This window comes from Aulonocara stuartgranti (assembly GCF_965226115.1).
Source record: "Aulonocara stuartgranti genome assembly, chromosome: 23".
Classification (NCBI taxonomy): Eukaryota; Metazoa; Chordata; class Actinopteri; order Cichliformes; family Cichlidae; genus Aulonocara; species Aulonocara stuartgranti.
In genome coordinates this window covers 2,680,703-2,700,497 of record NC_138958.1, presented here as the reverse complement: position 1 = coordinate 2,700,497, position 19,795 = coordinate 2,680,703, and the positions used below count along the sequence as shown (strand labels likewise).

Here is a 19,795-nt window from a genome sequence, read left to right as displayed (position 1 = left end):
ATTAAACAGCGGCATTAATAACAACAACAGATAACTAACTGCTTCTTATTTTGTTTTCTCATCATTTAAGGTTACAATAAAATAAATAATAAACAAATTAAGGAAGCTAACCGACAGAAGTAGTTGGTGCTCTTAATGGAAAAACTGACAGATGTATATAAATCATTAGTTTGGGACGGACGTGTGCGTGTGTCAGTGGGAATCTGTAAGTGGAAACCAGCCCTGCTGGCAGACTCGTCACGTGATTCGCCATGGCAACCAGGGACTGTCATCAGTTCCGCTGTGGGAGAAGTGCAGCTTCAGTCCGACTCCGCTCAAAATTTACCTTCCTCACTTTATAACAACTCCCGTCTGTTCTGACATCACGTAAACCTGAACGTCTCCCAACGAGCACCGAGTGCCCTGCCTCCATATCTCAGACGCTGGGGGGGATTTTAAAGAGAGGGCAGACTGAAAGCCATGAGTCACCTCAACTCGGGGTAAGAGCAATTTATGTGTTTTATTCAAAGAGGAGGGAGCCGCTTGGTTAAAGCTGCATGAGTTTTGATTCCCCCCCTCGGAGGCTTTACGCCAGTTAACCTCGGCACATTTCTTTTCATGTTTTTCAACTGCTTGAAAAGCTGGAAATTGACTTCATGCTAATATTAAAGATCTAGCTGCATAATAGCAAGAACGCCCATTTAACTCTTAAACTATGCCTGCCCTGCTTATAGAAACAGTTTAAAAGTGGTTGTGAGTCACCCACAGTGTCTGTCAATATAGTCACCAATGAGGCAAATGTTATTGTGTGTGCTAACGGGTCCACTCAAACCCATAAATGAGTCAAAGAAAACTTCATAGGCAGCTTTGCTACACACTTTATTATGAACAAGAAGTGTCACTAGAACCAGAAAGAAGCTGAAACTGAAGTTTCACCATGAATTCAGATTTGAGGTTTTCCATCTAATGCTACTTTTAATGCACCACATTTCAGAGGAAAACACTCTCAGTGGTTTTAACGCAATGCACAGCGATGGGTGACAGACTGTAAGTTAAGGAAATACAAGTTTAAATAGTGTGTGTATAAATAAGTGTTAAAACAAGGATACGAGATGTGCACACACACAGGTGAGATTCTCTGTGCTGCTGCTTTTTCCCCCATACTGGTATATAAGAGAATGCACACAGCATGATTTTTGTCTACAGGATACCTTCACACTGAAAAAAATATGTTGTTGGATTTACTTAATTCAATGGTGGACATTTGTTGCACACAGATGTTTTGCTTTGGCAGCAACTTAAACAATTGAGTTAAATTAACACAATTTATTCATGTTCAATAAACCTGTGCAATTTGTGTTGATAAAATGTGACTTAAACATGTTTTGATGAAGTAATTTGAGCTCTTGAAATATTTTAATCCTTCACAATTTTCTCACTTTATCCCAACACCATTCAATAACTTTTACCCAATACTACTTGGTCACTTAAATGCTACATGTTATCTTCAAATTACATTTTGCTATTATATTCTAGTATCAAATACACAATTTTCAAATGGAGGCCTTATAACAGATTGTATTGTTCTCTTCCAAGATGGTTGCTGGCATCCACCAGTAACCTTTCAAAACAAAATGTCTAATTTCACTGCAGTAGGTAAAGAATTAAACTGACATTACTCCTCCACTGAATCTACATAAATCAACAGTTAAATAATGTCAGTTCTTCCGTGTTCTCTGGAATCAATCACAGCAAAGAAATTAGACTGTTTCTTTTGAAAAATGTTGGGAAAGAACAAATCAAAACATTCTATTTAAGGCCTCTGACGTCAAGATTCAGTTAAACAACAATTATAACTAAACAATTTGAGATAATGTTAGTTTCCATTAACATTAAATTAGGTTACTGAATTGGCAAACACCTTCCTATTAACACTACCCATTTTACCCCAATAACTAAAGAAATTAGCACTTGCAGGTCAAAACCTTTATTCAAGAGATGCAAAAATAACATTGATACAGTGACTGTCAAAAATTACAGCACTGATCATACTGTGACATCTTGGTTCAAAACAGCACACTTAGAAATATTCAACGTTCTTTACTTCAAATGAATGAAACTGAAAATACCATTTCACACGACCCATATGGGATATTTAGACTGTATAACTGTTCATGCTACATCTCTTCACTAGTAAAAGAAAGAAAAAATACAAAGAGAAATTTAAAAATGCTGCCAAAATGCTGTACAGAGCAAAAGGAAAAACAAACAACAACAACAAAAACGGCTCGTCCTCATGGCAGTTGCAGAGTTTATAAAAATGAACCCTGCGATCCGTTTCTGGAATTGAGCTTCAAAATGCAGCAGAACAAGTGTGAGATTTAAATGTCCTCTCACCTAGAGCTGATCAGCTTGCATGCATAACAGTGAGCTTTCCTTGCAGGAGCAGTTTTGTCTCAGTTGTGAGCTTTTCTTGAGAGCTGAGTTGCATCCAACTCCATTACCACCCTTTGAATCACCTCAAAAGTGTAGCAGAGTTGTGATGGGTAACTCATATTGAAGGAATAAAAAAGGTCCAAACAGCATGGCTACTGCAAAGGTCACGTTATCCAGATCTTGAAGAACTACTATACCCTCGATGATGATGCCAACGTCAGAAAAGTCATTGCCTGGTGCATCCTCTGGAGACAGATGTTCATTGTGGTTTTCTCAATCTGTGCAGTGGCCTCAGTCAAGTCCTGGTTAAACACAAAACATTTCTTTAAGATTCCTTTTTAAACTCATCTCTTTTGAATCTACCAGTTCTACTGTTAGAGTAATTTAAACCAATGCAAGCAACATAGTAAATAGCTATAGCCAAAGAGTTGCCTGCCATGCTGCCATTCATGGTCTAACAGAGTTTCTAAGACAGAGTGAAAAACATAATAATTTCAAATGCTTTACATTAGTTTTTGTTAGAAAGACACCGGCCCATCAGAAATCCAGGTTTTGTCACTCAGAAGATGTTAGAATTTAGACTTTCAGCCCCACAATTTGGTTAGCTGTTGGTCTTTTTTTTTTTTCAAACAAAAGCTAATGTAAATACTGGTGGGATTTTCCTTTGTTCACTAGAATGACAAATTTAAAGTTTTTTCACACTGATGTGACCCCTAATATAGGGGGGTGGGGCCTCAAGGGCCGGCGGCTGAGTTCACTACCAGGCCTCATGTGAACTTCAAATTATTAAAGAGGACTACTGGTCCTAACTGGTCCAATGAGGATCAAGTGGATAACTAAATGCATTTTTAAATGTTGCAAAGCCACAATCTACTCATAAAACACTCACCATGAACTCCTGCGTGGAGAAGATGTTGCAATTGTCTTTCACACAGATGTGGAGCACTTTGATGAGACTCCCTTCGAGCATTAATGTCATCCTAAAGTATTATAACAAAGAAAACAGAGATTTGTGAACTTTTCAGTAGCACAGAAGAAAATGATCCCAGACAAAAACTTAAACCAGTCAACATGCAACACCAGCATCTACAAAGAAATATCAAAAGTTCCTGTTTGACATCAACTTTATGGATATATAGTTTCCAGAACATTTATTTTTAAAAAAAGATAAATTTTTCTCAGTGGGCCAGTAAATGCATGACGAAAATTATGGCATCCTTTCGGTGGAATCAGTACTCACGGGTAATAGTTGACTGTTTCAATGGATGCAGCATAAAAATCTTTTACTGACCTAATGCAATACATATACACTTTGTAGTTAAAGAATTTTAAAGTTCTTACTGTCATCATGGCAGCTACATCCTTTAGCTTTGTGCCCTGTTCCCCCAAACACTTTCAGCAGACTGTCAGAGAGAAACTCAGCTCCGTCAGAAACCTTGACTGTAAAGGCATGGTTGGGATGCACTGGAATGCTGCATTTTATCTGAGATGACATAAAATTATTTTGAAATAACAGCAGGCACTGTGCTTGGTTAATCAGTAATGTTTTGTTGAATAAAAACTGTGTTTCCAGATCTTATGGGATTAAAAAAATCCAAAGATGTTTGTTTCTGATTTGCAACCCAAGAACCCACAAGTTACAACCTCATTTTAGTTCAAGTGTGCATTAATGTGAGTCCAGTAATCACCTTTCTGACAATACATACAGGTATAAGTTAAACCTATGGCAGATTTTGGATTTCTCAGTTGTATTAATAGGGTGAGTATGCATGCACCTAATAATTATAAAAAAAACCTATTATAATTAAGTTACAGAAACCTTAAGCGAAAATAGAATATACTTTCTTACCATAACACCTTGAACCCACAATCCATCAGCTGACTCCTGGTGAAATGCAGAATAGAGGTCATCTCTCAATGTGCAGCAAAAAAAAAACAAAAACAAAAGGACAGCAGGTGAGGGCAGGAGGGGTAGGGATGTAAGCTAGCATAATGCCACTGATGATATTAGCTAAAGCTGTTCAATGTCCAAAATCTCACTAACACCACGGTGCAGTAAATACACAATGTAACTGAAGAGTCAGTTGGCAAATCTATTCACACAGAAAACCAAATTATGTTATGAGTGCCTCGTAATTAGGTTTAATGTGATATTACGGCTCTTGTGCCAAAGACAAATTCAAATGAAAAAGCGCCAATTCTTTGACAACAGATAAAACAGCAAATAAGCTAACGGCTCTTTTTTAGCATGTTACATGGCGGCAATCTAGACGTTTAACTACATTTGGCTGAAATATGGTAAACATTAATTCAAAAAATCAAGACATACCAAAAAACGTAGAGTTGGCTGCTCGACTTGACTGAGATGGATGCATTTTTTAAACCACGATCCAAAGCCCGCGAGATGAAATCACGCGTGGTTTCACGAGATTTAACGTTGCTATCTTATTGACTTACTTCACCTGAACATGATATGAACAATTTAATACACCCTTTCTGCATATCATGTAGTTTTTACACTATATAGTTACATTTAACTTTAAAACATGAGGCAATTGCGTTAAATACATGCAAGATGCTTACATAAATCCAAGAGATGGCCAGTCCCTTTTTTTCAGTGCATACTGTAACATAAACTATTTTTTTAAAGTGCTTGACTCCTTATTCCTTATTTGCAAAGACTAATAAGAGCTCATCAAGTTCTGTCATGACAAGTAGGATGCCTCTTAACTGCTTTGCAGCCATGTGCCTCCACTTCACCTGCTCATAAAAAACTCACGTCTAGAATGACAGTTTTAAATGCAGTGCTGTGATCCAGGGCACCAGAAACAAACAAGCCCAGTGCACAAAGAGGAGGCAGCCCGGGCTAAGTGTGCCGTTCCCTCTCATTCCTGTAGGTAATCAGACACCTGTAACAGACTCTATAATTGTAAGATCCTGTTGTGTCGTACACAAATGCCGGTGGAAATCAAATCTGTATTGGAAAAAAAATACTGCTTTCACACAGGCCGCTCTGGGGACGAGCTGATGTCTCGTTAATGAGGACAAGAGAACAACTGCCAACAAACAAACACGGCGCTGTGCCCCAGTAAAGCATTTGATCAGGGTTCCGGTTTTCCGATAGCTTTAATCAACACACGGCTTACACGCTCCCCTCACCTGAACTGTGGCTGTTTAGTGCTGACTGGGATTAAATACTTGTGTTTTTGTCTCTGCAGACTTCTTTCGACCTACAACAGCCTCACAGACAAACATCTTGCTGGATACTTTAGCAACACTCGAATCAAGAGACACCTGCAGAGAGCGGGACTGGTGCGTTTAGGTTTTTAAAGCAAAATTATGAAATTCAGTTAAAAATATCGATCGACGGGTTGAATTTTGTTGATATTATTGTTGTTATTAGATCACCAGGAGTGGGCGCATTGTCCCGGACAAGGAGTACAGACACAAGCTGATCCAGAGAGCGCACCAGAGACACGTTCGAGAATGTCTGGCACAGGCTATTTTCCACAAGGTGCTAGAGATGGAGGTGGGAAGAACACGATGTAAATGAGACAAAGTCAAAGGAAAAAACACTGTCATGTAATCTGTGTAATTTTCCTTATGCAATAAATCCTGATAATTTGTCCTTTTTCCACCCACACAGCGTCTCCACCAAATCGAGATCAAAAGAAAACTGGAGGAGTTTGCAAGGAGGGAAAGAGTGCATAAGATCAAGGTACGTCTTTAACATATAAACACTGCTTTGCTGCCCTATTTTGTAGGATTCCTAATTTATACTGGAAAACTTCTCATATATCACTACATACTATATAATGATGAATGGTGTTGTTTGGCAGGTGGAGCGCTCTAAAAGGTATGAGGAAGGCATTGTCCACATCCTGTCTCCACACCCTCCCGAGGGTGCCAGGGGCATCCAGAAACAGCACTCTGGGCCCGAGGGGGAGCACTCTGACTCCTCTGAGTCGGTGGGTATTAAATCTACTGCTTCAGTGTTTATTGTTTAAAGTGTGACTGTTTAATTAATCATACAAAGTAGATTAGTGTCTTTAAACATGATACAATGATAAAAAATTACACTGATGGTTTTACGAGAATTATGTATGAGTTCGAAGCAGCAACCTTTTGTTGAAGAAGCAATTTTAAGCTCGTCAGTGTAAGTGGGAGAGACGATTATTTATGTATTTATTTGTGGAAATAGATGAAACTGTAGTGTACACTGAAACTGGGAACAGAACTGCTCTGATAAATAATACATTCATTTAGTGCAATAAATATATAAGAAATCAGCGTTCTTTTGTATATGCAAGTACTGACTTTATAACAGATGTTAGATAGATATAGATACGGACATATAGATAAGATAAGAAAGCACACCCTTTCTATTCTATTAAGGTTTTATGCACATAAAACAGAATAAAAAGTCACTAGGTTGTAAAAAATCATTTGAAAAACAACCTCAGATGAAAAGCAGCACATTGTCCTGATATATTTAACAAAAATGAAGCCATAAAACAGAATCAGTGTACCAACTACACTGTTCCTCCTTCCATGGGAGGCTAAGTAGCAGACAGGTGCTGCCTATCAAATGCAATTAACTCATCATCAGCAAGTGTGAGCATCTGTAAAAAAGCAGAAGTTTTGGCAGTTTGCTGGTGTGAAGCCTTCAGGTGCGTGTTAACACAAAGCCAAGGGAGGAGGACATCAGCAATGAGTATAAGTCGAGTTTCAAATAATTTGAAGTCCATCATTCTACAGTGAGAAAGATCATTCACATGTGGAAAACATCCTTTGGACAGATGACACCAAAGTGAAGATGTTTGGCCATAACGCTCAGCACCAAACAAAGAACATCACCACAGATACCTCGTGTTAACAGTCAAGCACATTGGTGGAGTTGGGTTTGGGCTTGTTCTGCAGCCACAGGCACCTCCAGTCGTTGATCCCTTTACACCAGTACAAATATTCTAGAGTTACAAATGTGAGTCCACCTGTCCAACAACAGAAGCTTGAACCAAACTGTGCCCTGAAACGGGAAACTGAGTCCAAGAACAGCAGCAAACCTACAAGAGCGTGACTGAACAAGAAAATCAAGGTGGTGCAACAGCCCAAAGTCCAGACTGCAACCCGACTGAAATACTATAGAGGGACCTGAAGAGAGCTGCATTTAAACAAATGCCTGCAAAACTCAGTGAACTGAAGCAACACTGTACAGAAGAGCAGGCCGAAATTACTCCCCAGCGATGTGAGAGATGAAAACAGTAAACTTCAAGTTATTGCTGCTAAAGGTCGTTGAATCATGGCGTGTTTCACACACTGCTTCTGCATTTTGGTGTATTTTGTAGGAAATAAAGAAACATACAGTGTAGTATGTCCCGTTGTTCATCTCAGGTCACCTCCTTTTAAGGCTTGGATTATATTTTTATTATGTCCTTAGATTCTAGTCTAACTCTTAAGAAGCAAACATCTTGCATTTTCCAAAATGTATAACTGATTATTTCATTGAAGAACTTGCATTTAGTCAATTAGTTAGTCAACTGTTTTGTTTTGTTTCTTAATTGTCATCTTATAGACGGGCAGAAAAAATTAGCATTCTTTGTAACACAAATAATGTTACCTGAGCAAACATGGAAAATCTGACCTGCAGGTAAGGAGATGATGTCCAGGTGAGAAACTGCTATAGTGTATGTTATAACCTGTGCATCCTGATAGTTGCCATGTTTATATTGACACTGCCATTTTAGTATGAAGACTTCCAGCTTCAGCTGTTTGTTTTGTGCGCAGACGAGTGTTCAGAGTGAAGTGCTGGGATTAGCTGTGTGTTATCTTTGAAACATAAAAAGTCACACACCTTGATGCCAGAATAAATAGAGCCAGTAATCCTGTCTTTGATCACTGTGATCGCTCCTGTCTTTGACCCCACCTTAACTCAACAGAAATCACATACTAAAGCACGCTGAGCCTTGCCTGATATACATCGATGGGGATTTGTTGCTAATAGCTAATATGCATTTTGAATACGTTTATTGTCATCATGATTTCTTGTGAATTTATTAAGAAGTTTGCAGTTTTTAAAAGTAGTGGGAGACGTTAAAGATCGCTAACAATAAAAATAATTTTAAAAACTATTTAAACAATGTGATTATACTACCAAGAATAAAATATAATTAAAAGATAAAGATTAGATTAGAAAAGAACTGCTTTTTACATTCAGCAACGAATGACAAGCCCGAGGAAAGAAAAGTTTGAATAGCAAATACGCTTCATTTCACAAAACACCAACATAATGAGCAGGTCGCGTTGTGTTAAAGGAAACACAGTATGGCATCACTGTAAAAGCGCACCATAGTGACGGTTCAGGAGCAGTGCAGATTAGCAGAACTGCATAATTAGCAGAATGCAAACTGAATGTCTGTAACGCGATTTTTAGCCGAGCTCATCTCGACCCAACACGGCCCCGGGGAAGATGCAGAGGCCCGTGCGCTTGAAACCGATCCACAGTAACAGCACCACGGCTTCGGTCAGACACAGCTCCCCTTACAGACTGCTCCAATCCTCTCATGACAACCACCTGCCATTCAACTGCACTGTGAGTGTGAGACTCAAGATACTCACCTGTATATGAGTCACAGCGTTTTCTCTGTAGACAAATTAGATTTTCAAGCGATATGAAGTTGCAATTTCTTTTTTTTCAAACTGTATTTTTGGAAACTATCTATTAGAAGTGTAGAGATATAGATGTAGGCCTCAGCATGAAAAATAATTGATAGAATCACACCTATAGTTCACTGCATGGAGAGAAGCCACAATCACAGAGCATCAGTATCAGCAGAACCAGAGTAAAGACTTCATTAACCTTCCTACCAGATGGACAAAGAGCCTCGGAGACGTTTGACTGCAGTGGAGGCCTCCCATGGCATCTCGCCCTATTGCCTCCCAGTTATCAACAACTTTGTCACTCCGGTGCCTCCAGCTACGAAGAGGAAAGAGAGAGGGTTAAAGGGCACTGCCAGCAGTACTGTCAGAGGCCGCAGACTGCGCCCGACCACCGCCTCCAGTGGAGCTGACGTGAGTTAGGTCTTTATCTGTCCTTGTTATTTCCCTGGCAACAAAAGTATCCACAACAAACATTAAACTGCACTTCCTTTGGATAAATCGGGAACAAAAAATAGCATTTCCTGTGCATGGCACGCATTTTCTGAGACAGTTCATGACAAAGTTGACAAATGAATAGTATTAATGCGTCCTTGATTATATTTATGATATAGAAACAAATCTCATCCACCTCTGTGCATCGCTAACATCAGAGTTTGGATCAGGAAGTTCAAATATAAATGTAAAATATCTTTAATCAGTAAATAACACACCAAAAACGTGTCACTTTTTCCACCCAGGACGCCCCACTGCTGAGGAGCTCTGTTCACCAAAGCAGAGTGTGTGTCAACATGGTGTACTTTGGCAAAACGGTGCGTCTTTCCAGCGACCTGACCGACATGAGGGACGACGTCAAAGTGTTTCAGCAGCACTGTGGAGGAGAGAACCTGTGTGTGTACAAGGGAAAGCTTCATGAAGGGGGTCAGTGTGTGAAACCGGGTTGTGTTTTTTGGATTTGTATATGTAAATATATACTGACAGATACCCCAAACCATTCAGAATGGCTTTTTGTGCCTCATCATTTCTGCTTCAGAAACTTTCCAGTTTATTTCACGTCGACACAGAGGCTTCCCGTTCAGCTTGACCTTCTTCCTGAATGGGCTGCAGGTGGAGCGGCTGAGCTCCTGCTGCGAGTTCAAACACAGGAAAGGCTCACGACTCGGCGGCAAACACGGGCACTTTGGCTTCACCGGCGTCGAGGGGGCCTCTCCATGCTACAAGTGAGATCTCTACAGAAGCTTTAACCTCCTAGGACCTGGCGTCCACATACGTGGACATCACATTTTGGGTTATTTAGACCAAAATACTCAATTTTGCTCTTCAAAGGCCTGATATCCACTTACGAGGACATTGTACTGCTACTGTTCTATTTAAATTTTAAACGAATATCCTCATATGTGGCTCTCATTTTTCTCAGAAACAAAAAATAGGTAAAAAAAAATCTGGTAATTCTTTGTTTTTACATTCATCAGGTCAAAAGGTTGAATATAAAACAAAGTGAACAACAAAAAGGAGACATGTGAAAGGAAAAGTTTAACATTTTTACTCATGAATAAATGATAAGCTTCTGTCAGCCACTTTAGTTTAGCATATAAACTGCGTGTAGAGAAAGCAGAGAGCCTGGTTTTGTTCAAAAGTAAGTACAACAAACAGTCTTCTGGAAACCAAACCATGTAGTGTGTATTTAGTCTAACAGGACCGTGTTTGAGCTTTAAATGGGCTGGCAGCAAAATTAATTGGCATTTTTCGACCATATAAACTGTTTTCCCCATTTTCAAATGTTATTGCACATTAAACTAATGGTCTGCTAGTTGTAGCTCTATATTTAAGCAGTCCACACTGGCTAGAGTGTCCCATAGATGACCTTTTTTTGGAGGCCAACTTAGAAGTTAGCCCGCCTTGGTTATCCTGGAAAAAAAGCCGGTGGGATTTTGGATAAATCCACAAAATAAGCTCTGTGGAAAGAAACTTTGTGATACACAGTTTGTTCAACAAGATTATCCCTGCATACTGATGATTTTAAAGTGAAATTAGAATATAAATGAACTACAACATAGGCAGATTACTGTGTTCAGTGTGGTGGTTTGAATGCACCCCACTCGTTCTCTGGGTGGTTTATTGATTTATTTATTTAAACAGGAACAAAATTACTTTTTAAACAGACTTCTTGCTCATTGTTCAGATGCATCATAGCAATGGGACTGGACAAAAAGCCCACTCCTCCACCAAAGAGGATCAAGGAGGATACAAGAAGAGAGGAATCAGTCAACAGCCCAAAAGATGAAGGTGAGATGGAGACGGAGAGGACTGGGGAGGATGCTGGCTCCCACTTGGAGGGTGAAACCAGTGAGCCGCAGAACATGGAGACTCCGGTCAAAGAAGAAAGAGCGCTCGATGAGGAAAAAGGCAGAGGTGGTACAAAAACTGGTGCATCTGAGCACAAACTAAAGATTTGTGTGCCGCGCATACCGAAGTCTGTATCTATAATTCTCTGCTTCAGATTATGAAGAAGACTTTGAAGCAGATGATGAGGGAGCTGCAGAGGAGGCAAAAGAAGAGAAATCCCCATCTCCAACCAGTGCAACAGACAGGCAGGTTAAAGAGAGGGATGCCTCTGAGACTGACAATGATGACAGGGATGGTGGGTGAATCACCTTAGTTGTACACATAAAGCTTAAATCCCTGTACAATGTTTAACTATTTAAAATCTTTTTTTTTAAAGACACAAAGTATTTTAATTACAGAACAAAACCATCTTTTGAAATGTTTAAATGTGCATTTTCCTTCTTGTAGAGTACTTATTGGTGTTCATGTGTAACTTTCTCGCAGACATGAGATCTCATTCAGGCTCCAGCTCCTCGGGCAGCGAGCACGACGAGAGTGATGCTGAAGCCACAAGAGACATCAACGAGGACAATAAGGCAAAGCAACAGAAAGAGGACAGTCAGGAGGAAACCATCGCTCAGCCCGAGGAAAAAGATGAACCAAATCCAGAAGAAGATGTTGCCACGGAAGCTGAGTCTTCTGCGGCCAAAGACTCGCACATGGACAGTGCTGGGGACAGCACGGAGATAGAAATATCTGACACCAGCGTCCCCTCAGGAAGTGAGACTAGACAGAGTGATGACAAAGATGCTGAGAAGCCTGTAGAGGAGGGCAACCAGGAGGAGGAACACGAGAGAGGTGAGTAAAAAACAAAGAATATACAAAAACACAACATTCAAGACCACCTAGTTAGTCACATGTTTTAAATACGGCGCTGTAATACAATCAGAGCAGAATAGCTTAATGTCATACTGCTACAATATCATCAACGTGTAATGATTAAAATAAAAATTTTAATAGTGGAAAAATACATGTGTGCCATCGCAATGATTCGTTTTCTATCTGATCCACATTTTATTTTTTTACTTTTTTCCACATTTTTTATATACTTTTGTCTTGGTTTGGGTTTCTAAAAATAATGTGTAAATATATAGTTAAGTAAACGAAGGCAAGCAACACCAGGGGTGAAACTGCAATCAGCAAAGAAGAAGTAAGCAGCCGTGAAGAAAAAATCCCAGTATTTGCATACTGTAGAGCAGCTCAAAATATGCGTCTGTGACGAGCTGCTGCATATTCATTCATTTATCATAAGAAATCTGCTTTTGCATGACAAAGAAAAGCAGATTTGCTTTGTTTTTCCCTTCCTTCTTTTTACCTCGAATGTTTTCAGGGCGCAGTAAGTTACTTTTCCACGTTCTACAGCAGAACAAGCAGAAATGGACGAGAATCACTGACTTCGCACTGTTTTTGTGTTTTCACCTGGAAGGATTAAAGAGATATTTATCTGTCACTCAAATACATTAAATTCCTCAGTCATCCTGTGACCACATATGTGGACGTCACATTTTGGGTTGTCTGGACCAAAATACTAAATTTTGCTCTACAAGGGCCTGATATCCACTTACAGGGACATTATACTGTTACTGTTCTGTCGAAATTTAAATGAATGTCCTCATATGTGGATCTCAAAATCAGGTAAAAAAAATAAAAATCAGGTAATTTTTTGTTTTTACATTCATCAGGTCCCAATCAGCCCAAAAAGCAAAGAGAAATTAAAAATACATGTCGTGAAAGAGTTCAGGTCTTAGGAGGTTAAAATTCTGGACACTTCTTATTTGCTCCTTGACCCTCTTTGAAGCAGGAGTGGGTTTTTGTCCAGTGCCATTGCTATGATGCACTTGAACAAACGATGTTTGCTTAACCTCTGGGAGGTCCTAGAAAAATGCATACACTATTGGTCTTAGAGCCACAAATCGACCACGCCATAAAAAGTGCTATAAAAAGATTATATATTAATATTTTTTCCACTTTAAATTAGCCAGTCTTTTAAAACTACTTCTCCCTGAAATATTCATACAAAGTTTTAATTATAGTTTCGTTGTTTTAAGGGTTAGGGTTAGGGTTAGCACCAACATGTATTTCGATCCACTTTAATTTTTTTTTTGCAGGAGCATAAAAAGCCCTCCAGGCGGCCAGCTGCTGGCAAGCTCCCCACAAAGACTGAAGGTGGAACGATCACGATCCCTTTAACCGTAATTAATCTGCAGTGAAAAATAGCGTTTATAATGGGTTTCAATGGGGCACAAATCGACCACTAAGACCAATAGTGTAAGTTTGTCTGTAGCTTAGCCACTGAAGCTAATTTCCGGAAGTCATACTGAAATTTTAACAGTAAATGTGACCAAACTTTTTTTTGCAGACTTTCGCTATATTCCATTCAACACAGTGCAAATGGCGTGTATACGAACAATGAAAAATGGCACAAATCGACCCAAGACCACACAGAGGTTAAAAAAGGAGATAAATAAATCTGCACTGGTGTTTATTGTTGTTGTTATCAAAGACAAATTAATTTTGAAGCTTTAACATGTCCCAGAGAAGGATGATCACAAGTGTCCTGGTCCTTATTTTTCAAGCCAAATCTGTGCAAGAAAAACTGTCAGAAGCCATACTGAAGGAGTCCCAGTGCAGCTCCGAGCCTGAGCTGAGTGACACCAGCACTGAGGAGGAGGAGGAGTCCACACATAAAGGCCCTCAACAGGACAACAAAGGTATCAGATCTTTATTAGAATTAATTCATAAACTGCACAAAGACTGTTCTTTATTTTGAAAGTCCATTTTGTATTTTGCAGATGCAGCTCCAGTCAAGCTTGTCACGCCTACAGAACAACAGCAGACCATTGCAGAAGAGGCAGAATGTGAAGAAAGCGATGCTGGTGACGTGGTGGTGGCACAGACACAGGAAGATTTACCCGAAACCAAAGAACAGAGTGGAGATGATGAGCAGGAGCCTCAGGAGAACAGCAACAGTACTGAAGATGAGAAGGTTGAGCAAGATGACAAGGCTGCAGAAGAGGAGGATAAATCAGAGGAAACGGGTGAAGCTTTGCATCCTTCGAAAGAAGAAAATGTGACACAAGATGACAAGACAACTGAGCATCTTGAAGAAACCCCAGCTGAAACTGCTGATACTGAGGCTGAAGAGGAAGAGGAAGGAAAGGAGAAAACCGCTGAGGAGACTGACGTTCAGCATGACGAGACCGGGCAAGGGGCAAAAAGCAGTGAGGAGGATGAGTCATCAGAGCCGGATAAAAAGACTGATGAGACAGCAGCGCCTGATAATGCAGAGGCAGAGGCAGTGACAGCCAGAGAAACAATAGAGATAAAAGCAGAGTCCTCAAAGGAGCAAGAGGCCCTCAGCTATGAAGAGGCACCTGTAAGTGACGCAGAAAAGGAGGAGCAGGCAGACAGCGAGGACAGAGCTGCAGGGTCAGAAACCGAAGTCAATGCAGAGAACTCGAGCAGCTCGCCAAGTGGGAGTGGAGAAACCACAGTTGAAAAAATAGGAGATAGAGGTGAGGAAAATGCAATAGAAGAAAGCAGTAAAGATGACATTAAAGAAGAACAAGTATTAGAGGATGAGAGTCACGAACAGTGCGAGCTGCGAGAGGAGAGGAGGACTGGAGCACCTGAGGAAACAGGTGAAAAGGAAGACAAAGAGAAAACTGAGGAGGGTGGAAAAGAAGAGGAGGAGAAACAAACTCATGTAACCTCTGATAAAGGAGAAGATGAAAATACTGGGAAAAGAGATGATGATGATGAAAAGGTTAAAAATGAGGAAGAGGGTAATGAGGAAAGTAAGGAAGATGAAGGGACAGACAAGCAGGAAAACACAGCAGAAAGTGCTGAAAATGGCTTTAAAACAAAGGAAGACGAAGAAGAAGCTGTGAAATCTTTGAGCGAGGAGGATAAAGTCGCCGATGACGAGAAAGTTGAAGAAAAGACAGAAAATGATGAGAACAGTGAGTGTGTTGAGAACAAACTGGAAGAATCTGAAGTAGGTGATAAAAGTGAGGGTGACAATGACAATGAGAGTAAACCAGCTGTTCAAGAAAATGATGATGAGGCAGAAAAATCAGAAAATCAAAACAAAGCTGAGAAAAGTGAAGACAAAGAGAAACATGATGAAGAGGATGACAAGGAAAAGGACATAAGTGAAGCACCTGTAGAAGAAGGAGAAGAAATATCTGAGACCACAGAAGAAGCTGAGAAAAGTGCAGACGTTGGTGCAAATGAAGCAGCAGATGGGACTAAATCAGCTGATGAGACGCCAGAGGCTGAGAGTGTTGAGCAAGATGCTGGAAAAACCAGCAACACGAGTGAAAAAGAAGAAATTAATGCTGAAAACGGGGAGATCTCTACTGAAGCCGAGAGCAATAATCATGAAGACGACGGAGAGTCTCAATTAAAAGACAAAAATGACTTGAAAGCCAAAGAAGAGGGTGATGAAGAAAGCAAAGCAGACGGGCCTGCTGACGACGAGAGCGCAGACATTAAAGAAGTCGCAGTGGAGTCTGAAGAAGGTGCTAAAAAACACGATGCTGACGAGGTTGATCAGGCTCCCGGGGCTGATGAGGTAGAACGTGATGCTGAGGGTGACAGCGTGGAAAAAAATGATGAATCAACTCCAAGCAACTCACAGCCTGAGACAGCAGGTACAGAAATGAAAGCGGAGCCTAAATTAGGTGACAGAAAAGACGGCGAGGAAGCAGAACAAGATCAAAATGGCAACAAATCTGACTGTGATAACGAAAACAAAGAGCCAGACTTGGTAAAAAAGGAGAGCAGCGCTGAGGAAAACGTGGATGAGGTCGCAGCTGTTTCTTCAGGGAATCAGGAACAATCACCGGTTGCTGTTGACTTAGATGTTCTGGCTTCCAAATTAGATGAAGAAAGCAAAGATACAAAGTCTGACATATGCCCACAGACTGACGAAAATGCAGTTGGTGGTGATCTCTCTGCTGCCGACGGAGAAAATGGAGTAGACGCAGAAGATGCGAGTAAGGCCTCGGAGGAAGGAGCAAGTGTGCTGCTCAAACCTCAAAACAATGAGGCTGATTATACAGAAGAGACTGTCGCAGCTGGTAGAGAAAGTCCAGAGGCCTTGGCAGCAGAAGACAGCACAGATCTAGTCAGTAACTGGGTCAACAAGCACCAGTCATCAAAGTTTTTCGAGACATTTGTTGAACCACTGGAGGATATGAGGGAGGAGATAACTGACACTCCAGCGTCCAGCTCAAATAAAGAAGAGACAAAATCTACTGAGCTGCCAGGATCAGACAGTCCACTCAAGATGGTGAGGGTGTCTGAAGATGAGGTGAAAGCCTACAGGGACGCTGAAGATGAACTGCAAGTGGAGGAGAAGGCTGAAGTGAAAGACTTAATACTAAAACCTCAAACTGAACAAAGTGAGGAGGAGTCTGCAGCCTTGCAGAAGATGAGGTCAGAAGAGCACAAAGGAAGCATGGGATCTCTTCAAGAGTGTAACGGTCAAGAAAGTGCAGAGAAAGGAATTAATGAGGAAAACGCTTTTTCCAAAACTGAAGTGGAAAGCACTTCAGGTAGTCTTCATTCAGCCACTGAAAAACCTGCGAGTGTTTCTAAGAGCCAACCTGATGAGAAAACTATCGATAACAACTTCAATGTAACAGAGCCGCAGACTGAAGAAGGTAATCAGTCCACGAGCCCACTTGGAACCGAAGATGTCAATGAAACGTGGGGAAAAGCAGACGAGCAAAGTCGAGAAGTTACAGAAACAACTGATTTTACAACATCGAAGTCTGACGATGGAAGCCCGGAGGACTCGCGCAACGAGGAGATCGAAGGCAAAGCGTCAGACAGGAGCGTCAGCAGAGACAGAAAAGACCTGCAGCTGATCGAAGACATCAAACACACGCTCAGCGCCTTTTCAGTGGATGACACGTTGTTTGCTCACAGTTCATATCCTTTACTGACTGCTGCGAGTGCTGAGAGCGGGCATTAGAGCCGCTCCGGTCAGAGTGACAATGAGGGAAAGTGAAGCTTTACTACTTTTTTAGTTTTTAATTTTACAAAGACGCCTATGAAGTCAAGTTGTACAAATGAAAAGTCTGCAGATTCTCGATGCACAGACAATCATGTGGCTTCAGACAAAATGTGACATGCGCGTCAGTTTTTCACAAAAGCCCTCCGCTGTCTCGTGCTTTCTGCTTTTAAATTACAGCAGCCTCGTAAACCGTCATCATCTTTCACCATCAAGAATCCACATAATGAGTTTTGACTGCTGCATGAAATGTTTACAATAAATCATCTCTTCCTTTTGTTGGTAACAAAGAGCTCTTGGTTGATATGAGGTATCGTGTACAGATGCTATCAGCTATCACCTGAAAACAGATACTCGCGCACTCACACTCACACGTGGTTGAATAATTCATAGATGTTGGACTCCCACGTCTTTAGCTTGCCCCAGGTACTCTTTACATTTCCATTGACTGGGTACAAGTGGTGCAGCTTTAGCAGAGATCTGTAATTGAACACTGTTAATGGCATCATCAGTAGGGTTGCCAACTCCCTGAAAAATAAATAAGGGACACCTCGTGGCCAGGGCCGGGCGACCCAGTTGTCTTCACCCTTCCCAGTGTGGTGAATTTTCTAGCTCTTTTTTTGTGTGTGAAATTATTTTTTTAACCATTTGACTTGAAGTTGATTTAAGCAGATGTCTATTCTTTGTGATATGAACACATGTGAAACAAGTGATCATTTAGCCATTTATTTTTAGCTCAAAATGACAACATTAACACAATAAAACAGGTCTCCTTCTTAAACAGAAGCCTGTCATGCTTAACTTTTGAGAATATAAGTAAATCTTTCTTTAAAAGAACTCTGTCCTGCTTAACTTAAAATAATAGAAAACAATAGAAAGAAAAACATTCTTGTAACAGTGCACATTTAGTGCATTTAGTACAATTGGCTTCAGTTGAGGTATTATTTCAGCTTTTCTAATGCTAATCAGCTGCTCCTGTTTGTAAACCCGCTTGTTCCCATGATTACGCATCTTAACTCATCATCATTATTCATATATGTATTACTTTTATGTATTAGTCATCTATTTGTTGTAATCATCTATCCTTGCAGTTGTTTATTACACAAAATAAATTATATTATCACACTTCTGGCCACATAGCGCTGATATTCACTGCACATGCCCATATTAACTTTTTCCAGCCAGGTGTTTTCCTTTTCCCATTCTTCCCTTTCTCTGAGGGGAACAAACATTGCTGCTCTAATGCTGGGCTTACACTGTGCAGTTTTAGGCCCATTTTGAGACGATTTTTGAGTGATCGGACCGATTTTGGCCTTCATCGTGCATCGTGTAGTATACGTGGGGTAACGAGAAGCGATTAACACCTCACGACCAGCTCCCGATCATCAATCGCTCGTGAGGATCTCACCACAGCCGCTCACACTGCTCACGCGCAAACACGTAAACGTCGGTGAAAAAGATGGAGCAGCACGGCTGTGCAGCGTGTGATCTGGACACAAGCGATGGAGGCACAACTTGTAGAACTTTGGAAAGCTCATCCGAGCCTTTTCGATGTGGCATCACAAAATTATCACGACCACAACAACCGTGAAAATAGTTGGATTTACACTGCTGCTCAATCACAGCTGCCTGATCAATGTTTTTCATTAGCAATTTAGCAAAGTTGATGGTGGTGGTGTGTCTGTGTGAGTGAGAGACAGAGAGAGAGAGCGACAGATTTTCTGTTATAACCTTCATTTTATGGACGCACAGTGTGAGCTCTCAGGTCGCATCAGAGCATCGGGCCGTATAGTGTGAGACCTGCATCGTGACCTACCAACTTCTAACCCCTGCGAGTCAATCGTGCAGTTTGAGCAGGAGCTGAATAACGCGACTGAAAAAATCGCACAGTGTCTGCCCAGCTTTAGGTGTACTGTCGTCCGAGACTTGCACCGCAGTGTCGGCGTTTGTTTCCCTGTCGGCCATGCTTCTTGTTGTGGTCATCTGTTGTCTTCCGGTATTTTCTCCGCAAGCGACCTTTCCTCGACCAATGAGATGAGCGGTAATCTGAATTGTCATACTCGAATTGTCATAAGTGTGCTGTCAGCTCATTGGTCACAAAGCAGGAGAGGGGCTGGGAATTATGTTTTCAAACAAAGCGTTAATTCCATTAAAAGTTATAGACTACTTTTGATTCTCACTGTATTACGGGACAAAGTGCGTCCCTTATTAGCTCAATACGGGACGTGTACTTTTGTTTCTAAATACGGGACGATTCCGTATTTTAAGGGACGGTTGGCAACCCTAATCAGTCAGTCAGCACACTCACATAATTACGGG

At 40.8% G+C, this 19,795-nt stretch overlaps 1 protein-coding gene and 1 long non-coding RNA gene across 4 annotated transcripts; one reads left to right on the top strand and one right to left on the bottom strand.

Annotated features, from left to right (window-relative positions):
• The first annotated feature begins 204 nt into the window (after positions 1 to 204).
• erich3 (glutamate-rich 3) lies at positions 205 to 19,762 on the top strand. Of its 2 annotated transcripts, XM_082525130.1 has the most exons (14): positions 205 to 479; positions 5,634 to 5,727; positions 5,819 to 5,944; positions 6,062 to 6,133; positions 6,255 to 6,383; positions 8,846 to 9,004; positions 9,283 to 9,483; positions 9,810 to 9,990; positions 10,103 to 10,289; positions 11,252 to 11,481; positions 11,570 to 11,710; positions 11,899 to 12,252; positions 14,031 to 14,165; positions 14,247 to 19,762. In XM_082525130.1, exons 1-14 carry the CDS (start codon positions 460 to 462, stop codon positions 17,435 to 17,437), a joined length of 5,220 nt encoding a protein of 1,739 aa, XP_082381256.1. In that variant the 5' UTR covers positions 205 to 459; the 3' UTR covers positions 17,438 to 19,762. The 2 variants fall into 2 exon arrangements, with proteins under 2 accessions (XP_082381256.1, XP_082381257.1); XM_082525131.1 differs by lacking the exon at positions 8,846 to 9,004.
• On the bottom strand, positions 1,951 to 5,038 carry LOC309699663. 2 transcript variants are annotated; one of them, XR_014274430.1, is made up of 4 exons: positions 4,265 to 4,961; positions 3,757 to 3,898; positions 3,305 to 3,395; positions 1,951 to 2,717 (listed from the first exon to the last, which is right to left on the bottom strand). It is a non-coding gene; the product is annotated as an uncharacterized lncRNA (long non-coding RNA). The 2 variants fall into 2 exon arrangements; XR_014274429.1 differs by lacking the exons at positions 1,951 to 2,717; positions 3,305 to 3,395 and adding an exon at positions 4,999 to 5,038 and having other exon boundaries at positions 3,406 to 3,898; positions 4,265 to 4,877.
• Positions 19,763 to 19,795: the final 33 nt, after the last annotated feature.

Excerpts from the sequence above, each read along its gene's own strand:
- erich3 (XM_082525130.1), top strand. The coding sequence starts at position 460 with ATGAGTCACCTCAACTCGGG. Across the intron at positions 6,384-8,845 it reads ACTCTGACTCCTCTGAGTCG|CCGAGCTCATCTCGACCCAA; the intron begins GTGGGTATTAAA and ends CGCGATTTTTAG. Across the intron at positions 11,482-11,569 it reads CGATGAGGAAAAAGGCAGAG|ATTATGAAGAAGACTTTGAA; the intron begins GTGGTACAAAAA and ends TCTCTGCTTCAG.